At 36.6% G+C, this 16621-nt stretch overlaps 1 protein-coding gene across 4 annotated transcripts in view; it reads right to left on the bottom strand.

Moving 5' to 3' along the window:
• The window catches only part of ARID4A (AT-rich interaction domain 4A), a 50499-nt gene that overhangs the window by 19648 nt on the left and 14230 nt on the right, over positions 1-16621 (bottom strand). For all 4 annotated transcript variants that reach the window (XM_068148991.1, XM_068148990.1, XM_068148988.1 and 1 more), the window contains exons 6-11: positions 14065-14144; positions 13858-13952; positions 13122-13254; positions 11216-11295; positions 9441-9517; positions 7870-8036 (exon numbers count right to left, since the gene is read on the bottom strand). In XM_068148991.1, the coding sequence (XP_068005092.1) occupies positions 7870-8036; positions 9441-9517; positions 11216-11295; positions 13122-13254; positions 13858-13952; positions 14065-14144 (632 nt within the window). The remainder of the gene's footprint in view (positions 1-7869; positions 8037-9440; positions 9518-11215; positions 11296-13121; positions 13255-13857; positions 13953-14064; positions 14145-16621) is intronic.

Genomic DNA, 16621 nt, shown 5'->3' on the forward strand with positions numbered 1-16621 from the left:
ATCAAAATTTACTCAGACTGAAGAACGCACCTTGGGAAAACTCAGGTCAGGGAAAGCCTCAAGCCATGACAGGAAAAATATAAGTGTGACCCTCAAAATTAAAACACTGCTGCATTTAACATGATGCTGTGATGCAGAAAAGACCAGTATTTACAAGACTGAAACAGTTCACAGGACACTAGGGTTTGGGGCTTTTTTGTTTGTAGGTTTTGTGTTTAACTCTTCTTCCCTACCCCAGCTCTAGCTAAGGCTGCAGAACAATTCCTACTCCAACAGTTGCTAGTTTTGATGCTCCAGACAGCATTCATTTTGTGATTAAGCTCCAATGCTCCACTTTGGCTTGTATTTAGAAATGCTTTTACAGTCCCTTTCACAATTCCCTGAACACCTATTCCCATAATTTATTAATATACATCCCTTAGTTTTATCATTACAACTTAAATCCTCAAAGAAATAAACACTTATGAACCTTATGGTAAGCAGTCCACAGTGTGAAATAAAAGATTTTTTTTCATTGAAGTGGAAATCATGAAAATAAAGTACAATTACTAGGTGGGAGAGGAAGTAACATCTACATACACTTCATGGAATTCTGAGATGCTAACTCAGAGACCAAGAGGGAGGGAAAAAAATGGCAAGTAACTGAAAAAAAAAAAAAAAAAAAAGAAAAAAAAGAAAAAAAAAAGAAAGAGCTCTTTCCCCTGCAACACTTCACGCATGCCACTCTCTTCCTGCCAGCCTGGCAATCACAGGGATTGCTGGTAAGGCAGCACAGGGAAGACTGCAGCTGTCTCAGAGGAAAGATGTACAGTATGTGTCAAAAAAATCTTATCATCTCATTATTAAAAATAACAGAAAAGTCACAAGTAGTTCCAGAAGGAAACCAGAACAGCAATTTCAATTTCAGTCGTGTCTGCATTCTGTAAACTTTAAGCTTTGAGGCAGGAAGACAGGCAATGAAATGTAAATGTACGTGCTACTGCCTTGTTAACCAGAAAGCAATCTGCCCAGCATCAGAATGAATTTCAGCACTGCCTGCTCCACTGAATCCTGAGCTTCAAACCCCAATAGGGATCACCTGCAATCAGGCAGGCAGAGACATTACCTTTTTCTTATTTTTCTTCCCCCCACCCCCCCAACCTTGGGAAAGAACTGGAGGAAATTAAATGCATAAACACAGCACAGTGCAGTATCAGTTACCATTTGCTTATACTATGTACTAGAGGGATTCCATAAAGAGAAACAGTTGACTACAGAATCAGTTTGTTCTTCCAGGTTAACAAATGAACTATTGCTACAGAAACCACAGCTTTTTTCTCTCCATCTAGACTGCAAACCAACTTCAAGATCAAGACATTTCTACTATCTACTGCAATGTTTACTAATTAAAGACAAAACAATTCAAACTATGCAAACTAAATACATCTAAGTAACAGCAGACATTAAGAAATACTTTTGATGAGTTGAATTCAAACCATTTCTTTTATGTGGGCACAAGTTCAAACCAGAACTTTAGATCAGAACAACAAAAGTATATGTTAGAAACAGCACTTCTGCAGACTGAAGGTTAACTATTTCACTGACAGCGAATATTTTCCTCTAGAGAAAATCAATAAGGAAAGAAGAAATGCTTTTACATATAGGATGAGAGAATATAACCTGATTGCAGTACTCCTCTACCTATGAAAGACATCCTGAATCCTGTATCCACTTCTCATTTGGTGTACGAGCTAGTTTGGCATCCCTTGAGAGAGGCTGAAGCATGACTGGTATCAGTCCCAGAATAGATGCCAAATCCTTCTGCAGTGTGACTTGATTAAGACCTGAATGGCTGTCACCAAGGAATAAACCATGTATCAGCATTTTCAATGCCTTTGTCTGCTACTAGCCAAAATTAGGAAGTCCAACCTTTCACAGATATGCTTATTGCAACATTGAGATACATGGATTTTTATAAGAGATGGGACTGGGAATAAGCAAGTTCACAGTAACATTTGTTCAAAATCAGTTCTCCCATGAGTTCTGTCTCTCAATTTCATTTTATTCCTATACAGATGGTGCAAAAAGGGAGATTGCAGCCAAAGATAAGTCCAAGAGAATGGCAAGACAATCTGAAATTTTTAAAGTGGCACGAGTTCAAAATTGAGACCTTTCTGCTCATCCAATACCCGTAATTGAATGCAACATAAAACTTTGTTTCAGGGTGAAAATTTCATTTAAAAAAAAAAAAAGGGTGGGTGGGTGGGTGTGGAATTTCCAAGATATCTTTCTTTTGTTTGTCATTAAAACTTTGACATTTTTTAGGTGTGAGGTTTTGCCCCTCCGAGTACCAGGTCGCATCAGTTGCAGAACATTGTAAACAGTAAAACAAAATAATCAACATGGAAGACAGAATCTATGTGAAGGGACACAGTCCTTTCCCAATTCTATTTCTTACTGTTCTTACTGCCTTCTAAGTAATCATAACAATGTTCAAGTATTTAGTAAAATTCTTTTGAGAATAGCAGCCACCAAATAAGCATGACAGACCCCACAGAAACATGTAGAATACTTGTAACTGGCTTTGCTTCATTTGTTTTCAAGCTGCTTGATTCACCACAAGGTCTGTCTTTGTCTTTAGCATGACTTTGAAACAGGAACATAACTCTTATTATCTTGAGTCATTGTTTACAGAAAGATGGTAAAGCTTCTGTGGATGCTAACCTGTAGAGCTGAGTAGGAGAGCAAAGGATGAAACAGTTTCCTCTATATAAAAGTCTCTACTTAGAAGCACATGTCTACTCAATCAGTAGGAGCCTACGGTACCAGGGATAGATCTGTCTTTTATGTTTTTAATAGACTGACAAGACCATAAACTCTTCTGTGAAATTAACGTAAGGTGAAAGGAAGAACAATGAGTACAGGACTTGGAGTTCAGCAGAGTATATGATCAAGACAAGCTGCCAGAACCAAGAGTTAAAGCAATTCTGTTTCTTCAGAGTACTTACACATGTTTTCATCACTTGCACATTTGCTTTCTGATGCCAAGCTTGAACACTAATTAAGGGAATGAAAAGAATTAAACTGATTGCAACAAGTTAACAGCTTTACAGCATGTGGAGTTGAGAGCGGTCTTTAAAATGTTTATTTCTGTCAGCAAGAACCAGGAATTCAATCTTCCTTAGCAATGTCTTGCACTAGATCTGCACCTCAGTTTGCAGCTTCTTTGCTCTTCTTTGAGGTGTATTTTGAGAACACTTGTTCACATAAAACTGTGATCAAAAAAGTCTTTGCAAAGAACATTTATGCATGGTCTGATGTAGGCCGTGCTTCACAGTAACCAAAACCCCTACACAAATACATGCATGGATGAGAAGGATGATCAGATAATCAATGTTTAGAAAATTCTTAAAGGCTATTCTGTGTTTACACATCACAGGTGCTTTGTGGGGTTTATATATGTAAATAAACCACTTGTTTCTGGATATCATACTTCATTACCTTTGGAATTACTGTATTCTTGCATATTACTTTTAGAGTCACTTGTTTCAATGTTATCTTAAAATTCAGAGGCTACAAGGAAAATGGACAATCCAGGTATCATCTGATGTGGTCTCCCTATAGTCTCTCTGAGAAAAGACAACATGGAAACAAGAACTACTCGGCATCAAAATGTAAATGTTTTTAATAGATGACTAGTGCTAATTTGTAGGAATCTGAAGTCTCCTAAAACACATCATGGACTTCAAATTCTCATAAGCATTATCTAAGTGCTAATATATGGTAGCGACTTATCACGAGCACTGGAATTCTTGCATATTTGCAGAATAGGAAACTGGAAAATGCTTCTGGTATCTTCCCTGCTCAATGTAAAGTAACCGTGACCAATGTTGGGATGACAGAACCCTAAAAATCCTATATGAATGCACACTATGTAACACACTACACACACATCCATCTGGCAACTGTCAAAATGAAGACTAAGAGAAAATTCCTCTACACAGGCACCTGGAGGTGCTACAACCCTTTCTTCGGTAAAAGGCATGGGGAGTAGCTAGCTAAAATATTATTCTGAACTTCTTTTTGCATGTTCCATTAAGGAGAAAGAAGAGGAAGAACAAGAAACTGCTATTAAAGTGACACATGTAAGTTCTCTAAAAGGTGGTATCACAACCAATTCTACCAGTCAGACAGAAATCCCCTTTTCCTGCTCTTGGTATTAAAAGAGATACCATTTTGAAACTTGCAAACACAAACTCTGAAGAACAAATTCCTTATTGTCACTCTGATCTTATGTGAATGTAGCTATTAAGAACACATACTGAAAATATATTTCAAGTAACTGCATGTTGAAGTCTTGATTCTTTTGGAATCAGAATAGTGTAAAAAGAGACTGAGGTGAAAAAACAAATGTTGCTTACACGTTTCCTTGTACAATCAGGAGCATTTGATTATTTAACCCTGAGAAAGAAAGGAGTATGATTTCTTTTCTCACAGAATAACTTAAATACAAGTAAATGAAGTAGCAAATACAATCCAAATTTTACCAAAAATCAGGTAATATTCCAAAAATATTTCCATGGGGAGATACTGGAGTTTAGATTTTTCATTTAGCTGCAGTGCATTCTTTGCCAAATACTCAGCTACTTCTCTTATTCTGACATGCTGAAAACTGGGTAAGAATGAAAAGCAATATCCTGATTTTTATCTGCATTCCAACTGAGTCACTTTAAATTTTCATTTGATAAAGATTTTTTTCCTATAGTACCTCCATGTTTTTCACATTTTACCACAAAAGTACATTCTGTTATTCAGATCTCACATTGTGCATTAAATATAATCCAGAGTTGCACCATTTATTGCAATTGTTGCCTAAAATCCAGCAAATTGAACATGCTGAGCAGTTCCATGTAACACAATCCTCATCAAAAGCAATGACAAGCAATTTCCATGTTGCCCTCCTTCACAGTCAACTCTGGACTACACAAATCAATTACCAGCGATGAAGAGGATTAGCATCTCACCACCACCACCATATTGATTCCCACTCCTTAGCTTACAAACAACCACCACAGAGGCTGGAAACCTTGTTGCACCAACTGTACCATGCTCCTTCAGATGCCATGAAGAGCAGCACAATAAGAAAGACAGTCTCTGTCAAAACAAAGTTACAGATTTTAACCCAGCTACTGGCAAAATGGTAGGATCCAGTATCACCAGCTACAGTAGACCTCTCTGCTTCATTATCATTACAAAAGATCCTACTTCAGAAAAATGGGAGCCTTTCCATCTCCAGAATGAACTCTTCTGACTGACTTTATCCTCTCATTATATATTAAAAAGGTCTGTGCCCATTTGATTGATTTAATGAAGGCCTATCATGGCTGATCAGCAGCTGGCCAGGCCTTGACAGCAAAGCTGCTGTGCATTTCAGAAGATGAGAAAGGAAGAAGGTAATTCTAAAAATCTCTTTCCTCTCTAGTCCTATGGCAATTTGAAGTTCTAAACAAAAAAATCCACTGAGAATATTCTCAGAGAGGATGGACAGAAGTCATGTTTGACCTTGATTAATAAAGGAGAGACTCTACAAAAACGTAATTGCAAAATTTGAGCAATTCAACATCTGTAGTGAAATAAGGGAGTGGAAAAAAATTTCATTCACTTGTCGATTCTTTCTGCAACTACTATTATCATGATAAATTCCTTAAATGCTGTCTAACTGCAATATCTAGAACAGCCCACAATTAAAATACAAAAATTGTACAGTAATGGTTGATTTAATGGGCCAGGGTAACAGTTCTTCTCTGACAATCTAAAACGATCAATATCTATCTTCTGCTACACAGCTACAGCATGAAGATGCTCGCCTTATTTTTACATGCCTAGTTGTCACCTGAAAAGAATGGATTCTACAGCTTCTCGTATCAGCACATCTGTCTGGAATCTTTTGCTTCACTACTCCACATTTAGATTATTCGTTACAAATAACCTATATTTCTTTTACAGCAATGGCTTCCCCCCCCCACCCCCCTTTTCTTTTAAAACCACCAAGCTCCCCCCTCCCCCTTCTTTGTTTAAAACACACAGCACTTTTATGCAATAGCCATGAAAAATTGTATTAAAAAAGGATACTAGAAAACTAGTAGAGCAATCCTTGCTTTTTAGTCACTGATACTCTGCAATTTTAACCAACGTTAATACAAACAGAGCAACACAGACTGCAACAGTTCACACCCTGCAAAATGTGGCCTATTCAGTCCTTTTCACTGCAAACAGAGGAAAAACCCCAGAGGATTTTACATCCTGCAAACATTTATCCTTACATTTATCTAATCATACCATTATTCTCATGCAGACATCTACTCCATTTTCCAGAATACTGTTATCAAGGCAAAAAATCAAGACCTAAAAATAGATTCTTATTGTCTTTTCGTTTTTTTTTCCTTTTACCTGGAAAGATCTACCCTAGCTGCATGCTCCACTAGACAGTTCCCACATCAGAAATCTAAGTCAAACCCACGTTCTTAACAGCCACATTAACACCACAGATTAAAAACACAAAATCCTTACCTAAGAGCTGCATTCTTTCAAATGTAAAATGGTTTTACTTCCTCTCTATCTAATCTGCCCACTGCCTGAACACATTTCAGCCTGACTTCCAAATATTTGCTCGCTTTCTCCCTCCCTGCACGGCATCCGCAGTTACACGGCATTACTTACATTCTCTTCCATATAAAAAAAATAAAAATAAAAAATTAAAATAGTAATAAAAAATATCAGACATTACATGAAAGGCAAAGAAAAGGGCCAGCCCATCTCAAAGCATCTGGCCAGCCTCCCCTGGCCGCCGGCCAAGCCTCCGCTCCAGCGCCCGCTCCCCCTCGGCGCATGCGCGCTGCCCGCCGGCACCCGGTTGCCGCGGTAACGCTGTAGGCCGCCTCCGAGTCCCACCGGCCATTCCGTGCCAGGGTGACAACACCGCGGGCGGGGAGGGGACAGAGACGGCAAGACACACACAGGGGAAGGCCGGGTGACCTTCCGCCGGAGATACACTGCACCTGAGTCTCCCGTTTAAAGGAACGTTTCCCTGAAAAATCATACGATGAGATAAAGGAACCAACAAATAAACCCTACAATCACAACCCCCTTCTTTTTTAAACACATCAAGAGTAAAACCGGGCTGAAATAAAGGGAAATTCTGTCAGTGCAATTTTGATGACATGAAGACATTGGCTCACCTTGTGGAAAAAGAGCCACTCAGGAGTTTCACAACAGAAAACAATATTTTACCATAAATATTAGACAGAAAGTTCATCCATGTTGTAACATGATTCTATGATTCCCAACCTGTAACAGCAGGTTTCACAAAACCTGTTAAAAAGGGAACCTCTGTACTGTTCTTAAATAACATCTTAGGCCTCAAACAGCTTTAGCAGACACTGAATATTGGCTCATACTTTCAGTCAGCTTACTGCTTTGCTTTAATCGTTTAGTTTGCTGGGTTTTGCAATTAAACCACCGTGAAAACAAGTTACTTTATTTATAGAAAGTACAAAAGAAAAAAGATCAAATTTAAGTTTGGATTACTACTGTTAGGCTCAGCATCAATATTTTGTTTATATCTCTCCTTTTGACCTAGATTCTCTCACTCCTCTCTGCCTTGAATTCTTAAATTCTGAGATTTGTCTCCAGTTTCAGCACTGAATAACAGAAGGCAATCTGCCACTGCTCACAAGCTCCAGTAGAGATGGTGGTAGCAAAGAACAGGTCTGAAAAGACACTGAAGGGAGTAAACTACATCTGATAATTAGATGACAAAATGTGCAGGACCTTCAGGCATGCAAGTTATTAAATTATCATTGAAGGATAACTGGAATTGCCCAGACTTACCACTACTTCTTCTGTTTTCTCTTCTTTCTTTTCTTCCTCTTCATCAGTTTCTGCAGCAGCTCCATCTTCCTCATCACTGCTAGAGGACTCCAGAATTTCACTTATGTCCATTTTCCAGTTCCGAGGAACACCCTTTGTGCTGAGAAATATGCTTGCCTCCTGCAGTCCTACAAATAAAGGGCCCTGGTTTTACCTTATCTGCAGCATTCACTGTCACAAAGCATTTTAAATTACCTTTCCATATTCTTGTAAATCATAATACCATGTTAAATACAAAATGACATTAATAAAATAAGATACTTCAGTTTTAGACACTCGGTAGCTCTACGAATTCATAGGTGAGAACTTCCGTCCACACAGCATAGCACCCCATGTTTTTCTAGGTATAGGTCCCCATAAATACTAATGAGTTTGACACCTGTGTATGTGAATAGGAGCAATGAGAGACACCTATAGCACCAGTACTTATCCACATATAGTCTGTGAAGCTATGTACTGCTATTTTTCTGTATGAAAAAGATAAACACTGAAGCAAAGCTATTTAAGAAAGACAACTCTCAGTCAGATCAACCACCTTGACTTACTTCATTCTTTTTCAAATATCTTCATTTCTTAATGCTTAGATTGAGGAAAAAAAAAAGTTGAAGAGCACTGCCTGAAGAGATGTGACTAATATTAATGTTTGGAATAGGAAAAATACATTAGTAAGGGGAAAAAAATAACCTTTTTTTCCCAATTTATTTTAAATCTCACATCTGATTATTTTTTGTCTGTTCTAAAAGTTCTTGCACTGTAGATAATTTAAAAAGTATATAAGAAATCACTAAGAATTACACAAATCAAAATTACCTTGATCTCTCCTTTGTGAGTATCACTAAGTCTTGTAAAGGAGCTGTTCCACACCTTTATTCAAACTAGAGGAGCTGCTGTTGAGTGTTTTTGTTGTTAGGTTTTGTGTTATTACATATTTTAAATACTTCCGCTTAGCAAATTGTGTGGTTTGAGATCTGACTTGGAGAAACAACACTAAAAGTTTAAGAACTATTTACATAAAAGTGAGAATCTGGCCTTTTACAATCTCACTACAAACATGAATTATTGTACTCACGTAATCCATCCAGAAAAATAAAGTTCTGTAATCACACTTTAACGTCAAGTCAATCACAGGAAGGCTGCTCTGAAGTTTACACCTCGCTGTCTAGGTGTTTTTAATGTATAGACCAAGAGTTTTCATCAATGGCACGAAACTTTTGTGTTAGGAAAGATGACGATTTATGTTCCAATGTAATTTTAAATACAATATGTTATGGAGTGGATCAAAAGAAGGAAATAAACATCAAATAAAACCACAAATCAGAGTTAAAAATTAAAAATCAAATAAACCTTCTAATGGGTGTTATTTTAATGAAAAGGCAGCTATATCCAAAGTTTCTTTAATCTATGACATTTTAAATTGCTTGTAAAACATCCAAGAGCAATTATCAGAAATAATCAGGCCATTTATCTGTAAAAATTAAAAATACTGTTGGACAAGATTACTTCCTAAACACCTAGAATTTATTCTCATTTACCTTTTTTAGGAGAGGACTCAGATCTTGGTATGTTTTGAACATCTAGTTCTTTAATGTCTTTTCTTGCTACTGAGTAACTGAAAAAGAATGAGGTTTTGTTATTATTTATAGATCATGGTCAAGTAAGCATTTGACTGAGAAAAACAATGACTTCTGAAATGAACTTCGAGATTCACGATTCGCTTTCAAGATCCCTTCTAACAAGTAAATGCATAAAGCATTTGTTATTGTAGGTCCTAATACAAGAGTCAAAATCAGAGGAAGTTTCCAGTCTTTGTTTAAAACTCAAGACATTAAAAAAAAACCCACTTGTAATTAGATAATTAACCAAAGTCTATAGAATTTCTTCATTTCACATGTTTAACCCGCACACATCTGCGAAGCTAAAACACTCCGTAGGCAAAAAGCATTTTATAAATTTCAAATATTCACCCAAATCAATGGTTTCCACCCAAAACTGCAATGTAGTCAAGAGGAAACAAGCTCCCTGTTCAAAAAATGCATTTATACTAGCACAGAACAACAGCGAAGCCAAACTGAAGTCTCTGCATTGATAAATAACAGATTTCTATTTTTAAACTATGAAAAAGGCATTCTCACAGCAAAACACATAGAAGTTGCCCTGCTTTAAAGTTAGACTGAGTATTCAGTTACTGAATTACTACAATAGAAATGCTAACCAACCTGTAACTAAAGTCTTGCAAGTGAGTTTTTAGAGTAAGATTATTATTATTATTTCAGCAAAAACGAAGTCAAACCTCAGGAATTGGGGGCTGCCATTTTCTGAACTTAAAGCATATACTACAGGGTGGGGAGGAAAAAAACCAACCAAACAACAAAGCCAAGTCTGCATGCTCTTCCAGTATTAGTCTGCCTTCAGCATATAAAGACTTAGATTTTTCTAGAAGGCTGATGATCCATATCTACATTAAGAAGCCAAAATCACTGAAATCCTCCGTTATTTGGTGTATGTTTCAGTTACCAAGTAGTTGCACCCTACTCCAAAAATAAAATAATAATAGTAATAGAAAAAAAATCACAAATTGTTCACTTTGCAAGAAAGAGAAGTGACAGACAACCTTTGTCAAGGAAGTTTCTAGTTATGAATTGAGACAAATACATTAGAAATTAAGAGAAATAAAGCTTTAAAATGCAGTCTTCGTACTCCTGAATATATTACTCCTTAAGACACACATTTCCCTGTTTCTGCTCCCCTGTCCCTTCTGAAGGGGGACGGACTAAGAAGACCTTTCTTACTTTTCAGAGGAACCTGGGTTCAGATTCTGTAAAATTTTAGATTAAGCAATCAATTTACATTCACGTCTTTTAATGAACAAGTAGATTAAACACTATTAAACTTTGCTATTTAAAAAGCAACAGACATCTGAGCACTGAAAGCAATGAGTCAGATATCCAAATTATTAACATCTTTATGAACGATTGTAGTTAAAACATAAAGTGCAATAATTAGAAGAAAACTCACACTTCAAAGAACATGAATCAAGTGTTCACACCTTTTTTTTCAAACTTTTTTTTTTTTTTCCCCAAGAAGCAGCACCAGGAACTTTGACTAATCCACTTTACCATGGAAAGGTGGGCAAGTAAGCACAGCAGTAGTTTGCTGGAAATGGAGTATGGTTGTGCACATTTGTCATTCAACTACGCACAAAACTGTACCCTTTCCTTTTGAAGAAAATTATGTCTTCAGAAGCAGTATGTAATCAGTTTTGCATTTTTCTCCCACATACATCTAATGAAAATAAGCTATTACTTACAATTTGGAATCTGCAAACGACCGAACTAAACACTGGTCCTTTTTCACAGTGACATCATCATTACAGCTGGGAGACACAACCTGAAATTTTAAACAGAACAATTTTTTAAGAAGAAAAAAACACAAACCCAAAACAAAGAATAAGCTGATCTTAAGAGGAAATATGGACAGCAGGAAACAGCTATTTTCCCATTTCTTCCAGTGCAATTTCCAGTTCTGAGAAAAGAAATCTACTCCAGGCCAATAAGGAAGAACTTCAAACAGTATCAATCTATTAACTTTATTTGTTATGCTTATTTCATTTGTAAACTCAAAACTCCTCTTCTGTGATGACAACATAGATCTTGTGTATTCACTGTTTTGTTCTTTCGCTCACACAAAGCTAATTTAAAGCATCTTTTTAAGAAATCACAAACACACTTACTTTATATCACACTTGTATCTTTTTTTGTTGTTGGGTTTTGCTTAGGAAAAAAAACAAACCACAAAAACCCCTAAGGTATAGATAATACAAGCCCAGTGTCAAATCTAGCGTGTACTTCCACAGCAGCATCACCTCTTAAATCTAAAAATGTGGTAAAAATGCACTTGCAGTATTTGTATTACCACAGACAGAACAAGTTTGCACTTTGCTGTAGGCCTTATACAGATAGAAAATATCAAATACAAATGAATTTCTCAATCTACCAGCGCTCAATGGAAGCCATGCCACCCCATTCAGACGAGCCAGAAATTTTACTCCTAAATCAAGATAAGACATTCCTGTTTCTCAGGTAGCTGAAAACAAAACAGCTACATGACCTCCAGTAACTTAATCCCTTAGTCAGAATTGTGTTAAATTAAAATCAGTCATTAATGAAGGGTTATAGAACAATCAGAACATGCATACCAATACCACACTTCACATTTTAAACTGAGATGCATACAGCTGGATACATCAGTGTCAACTATTCACCCTACAGTATAATGTGCTTTTAAGGAACAGAGGTCGGAGTGGAGTGGTTAGTTACTTTTTGATGCTACATTCATGTAGAGAAATAAAATCTTAAACTAAGAGGATTGTAACAGCTGAGCTCATTCCAGCTCACTCAAAGGACCCAAAATAACATACTTCAGAATGTACAGTTAGCTAACTAAAGTCTGTAGAAGTACTGAATCGAGCCTTCATTTTAATGCTCCAAGTAATTATGTTTGGATTTTTTTAAACATGTCTCTGAGCTTGCCTGACATCATCAAAAAGAATTATTCAAGAAAGCAACTTTTATTATGCATCCATAAACTTTTCTGTGTGCATACAGAATCTGCAAAATGTTTATTTTTACAGTACAAGTCTATTTGTACTTGAATTTATGCAATATAAATTAGGAGCAATGGCAATGAACAGCTGTAGCCTGTATCAACAGTCAAAAATAATAATCAACATCTACTGCTGATATAACTGGCCACTTATGTAAATGAAAGCATGAAAGGAACTAGTATTTCCTAAAACTGAAAGGAAAAAGGCAATCATTAAATACAAAGGTAAAAATTTCTCTGCAATTAAAAGTCATACATTTAGCTGCTCCTAAATTGCCTGGGAGTGCAAGATTATTTTAAAAAGAAAAATATTGTTACATACATTTTATGTGCAGTTTAGAAAAATTTAAGACCCATTAAATTATAATATACAGGAATATTGATTTTTGCTCTTCTACTCTTCACAGATACCGGTAAAAAATTATGTTTTAACAAATACGGGCAGCAGAGCTTGGCCTGACTACATTTGCAATTTTGCAGTGAAAGTTCTGTTTGGAAACCATCTTACCCAGGAAAACCACTATTTGAACAACGTCATTCAGATCACACTCTCATCTAAAAAGCGAGCAGTAGCGTAACACTAGAGAGGTTAGACATCTCGAGCAACTTACCAAAGCTGGATACCAGTCTGCCTTCTCAGCGTTACAAGTCACACTCACAACTTTGCCAAGCAATTCATCATTGAGACGCCTTTTATCTTCATCCTCCTCTTCACTGCTTTCTTCTTCCTTTTCATCTTCAGTACTAAATGATTAAAACATACAGTATTTTAAAGGTTTTGTCTGATGTTAGTATTAAAAAGCAAATACAGCTTATTATCACATCTTTCTTCCTGAAGCAAAGCTTCAGTGATAAAACCAGAATTTTAAGAGCTAAAATGGCTCAAAATACACTGAAATATTAAGTGCACTTACTAGGAGGAATTTTGCAGAAATTATTTCCAACTAGTAGTATTTTACAACAGTATCATATTGAAACTGGAGACATAAATCAGGATTTGATTGCTCACAGAGGTTAAACAGAAGTGTTCTCTAACCCAGACATTTTAAAACACTTTTTACCCTGTTTTGTGCAGTATAAAGGTGGTGAAACCCTCACATTTCCCGACATAAGTTCCAGTTATATGCAAAGAACACAAACATCATGGCTACAAGCGAAAAACTCCATCATAATACTGCTAACAAATGAACACATCTCCATGAACTGAATTACTGAGGTCCGTAAGCTGTGCACACAACCCACATGATAGAGAGCATTCAGACCAGTACCAGCTTCAATGGCACTACTTCATTTTAGGAAAAGGGAGGATAGGGAGGAGGAAGGAAACTGAGAACTATCAAAACTCACACAGGGAGAGATGATCTTCTCCCTCTATTAGATTTCTTCCCAATAACTGGAGTTCCAAAGTGCTCTGGGTTGGTTAGTGGCAGTTGATCAAGTGTCTACATAAAAAAAAAGAGGAATCAAAATTAGTTTGCTCTTTCTTCTTTTTATAATATATATATATAAATTAACGAGTTAGGTATTTTCACTGCCAGTCCATCGTTGTCTTACCTCACTTTCTGCGAAGTGCCTTTCTCCCTTCAAGCATAATGAAGTTCGTCTCAGTGTCCTTTCATCACCATCATCAAAAACTAGCATGAAGGCAAAAAACCCACATTGATACAAGATGATCAGATCTCTTTTCCAAGCTGACAAAACCAGTCTACTATTTATCTCACCACCTAGAATATTCTCTTAACATGACTTTCAAGACCTCTATTTAAATGTTTCTTTAGTTCACAAGCAAAATGATGGGGAATATTCAGTCTAAGAACAGAACATTTTCACACAGAAACTCAAGCCAGTATAAAGCAAGGCTTTTGGAGGTAAGAGTCTAATTTAGACATTCTTCTTCGCAGCACTGCATGTTTCAAATCATAGCTACTTGCTGCATACCACTGATTATTATCTGACAATCCTGGGGTTTTGTTCCGTTTTGGTTTATGGTTGGTTGTTTTAGTTTTTTCCACCCTATCCACTTATTCCTTACTTACTCTTCCTTTTAATCCTCTCTCTTGCTACAAACCCCAAAAAAAGACAAATGAATGGGAATTAAAAGCAAGTGTGTGACTGCTTTTGCTGTCAATACTGTGTTACCAACAGACTGGGTAGTGGAAGCATATTAAGCATGACGAATTTATAAAGAACACTTAGTAGACATCTTGTTCTCCTAACACTCGTATGTAAAGGCAAGTTCCATCAATTTCCATCAATACACAGCTGAAGACGACTGGAATGCTATGAGGTTACTGCAAGTTTTGCCTGAGAAAACATACAGTTTACAAAAAATCTTTTAATGAAAATTTCCTTGCAGAGAAAGAAAGGTTGCTAGTTCCCCTTCTGCTCCAGACCACATCCCACTGTCTAAACCATATTAACAGGCCTTTTTCAAAGAGCAGAGACCAGGTGGCTGCAGTCTGGCATTCCAGCAAGGTAAAAGTTTATTTGTGTGGGGTCAAAGTGCAGAACACTACTCTACATTTAAACTGCTTGAATCGTGCTTTGTACAGTAGGGGAAAAAAGTATGAATATCAAATATATGTGCATTGCTAGCAAAAAAACAGATTGATTGCAGCAGGACAAGCACTTATTAATCAAATAACTAAGTAAAACACTCATTCTCATACTGTCAGATTAAAACCATAGACTGCAATACTAACTATATTAAAAGGTATGAAGACAAATTTAGTTTAGTTTGATAAGATAAGCTTTAAGGTTCTTCCATCTTCAGAGGAGATGCTGCTGCCATAATGGCTTATGTTGTAATACCTGTATACACAAAGCTTTTCCCCTTCCAAAAGTCTCCTATTTTAAGAACAGCAGGTATCTATGTTATATCATCAGTTAGAATAGTTAATATTTTCCAAACTTTTATAAATACTAGTAAGACCTGTCAACCCTAATGTCAGTGTGTTACTCTCATAATTTTGTTCAGCTACAGCTCAAGGAATCCACCACTACAACTTTCTGCAGTAATTTGGAACACCAAGTATGACCTCACCCCCTCTGCATTACTATTTCAGCACTAGTATCCACTGGTCAGAAAAATTCAAAGCCCAGAATTCTCAAAAATAACTGAAGTTCAGCATTGTCACAGGTTTATAATCATGGGGAAAAAAAAAAATAATAGAACACCCCTTTGCAGTTTAACTTTCATTATGCTCTCCAAACATGCCACTTACCAGCTCACCCTATACTTCAGTAACAGTATTTCATTGGCATATTTGCAAGTTTTAGGGTGGCTTAGTGAGCTGGGGTTTAAATGTTCTGTGCACCCTACAGTGTGTGCTACTTCTCATTGTTCTGATGAGACTGGAAAACAGACTACCAGCATCATCCTTTGGTAAACATATTCAGAACTAGAGTTAAAGTACTAATTTTTCCACAAACAATCATTTTAGAGGACAAATGGCTGGTTATTTGCAACAGGTAACTTTATGAAAACATCCAGGAACTACACACTTGACCAAAAAATACCCACCAAAACAAAAAAAAAAAAAGGTAAACCATTCATAAACCAGATGACATACACCATGTTTTCATCCCTAAAAGATAAAAATCCTATAAATACTGAATTTCAAGTAAAACAGGTCAGCCAAAAAAAACCCACTGGACTCTACTCAAATTAGGATACATAAGGAAATTAAGACAGTTACAAACCATGTGAGATATTCTGCTTTCCTCAATTACAACAAACATGCAAGCTTACTTAGAACTTTGAAACTCATGTAGATAGATATTCCTGACCAATACAAGGCAATTCTAGACTGAAAAATGTAATTGCCACTGCAGAGGTGTCAACTTCATAAATTTACGTTTCACTTCCATGCATAAAACAATATAGAGGGAAAAAAAAAAAGATAAATGCTGAATAATTAAGTATTCCTGATCAACCCTCAGACTCACAGACAATGACTGCATGAGTATCCTCTCAGAGCTGGGCAGTCACACTCTCAATCCTATTCCTGGTTTCATACCTGAATGGAAACAAGTCTACCCCATGCCTCTTCCTACATGAATTTTCCTGCTGTTTTCTCTAGTTGAAGGTACAAAACTGGCCTATTCTACA

The sequence above is a fragment of the Melanerpes formicivorus genome, unplaced genomic scaffold, assembly GCF_026170545.1.
Source record: "Melanerpes formicivorus ecotype bairdi unplaced genomic scaffold, bMelFor1.0.p_v2 SCAF_17, whole genome shotgun sequence".
In the NCBI taxonomy this organism is placed as follows: domain Eukaryota; kingdom Metazoa; phylum Chordata; class Aves; order Piciformes; family Picidae; genus Melanerpes; species Melanerpes formicivorus.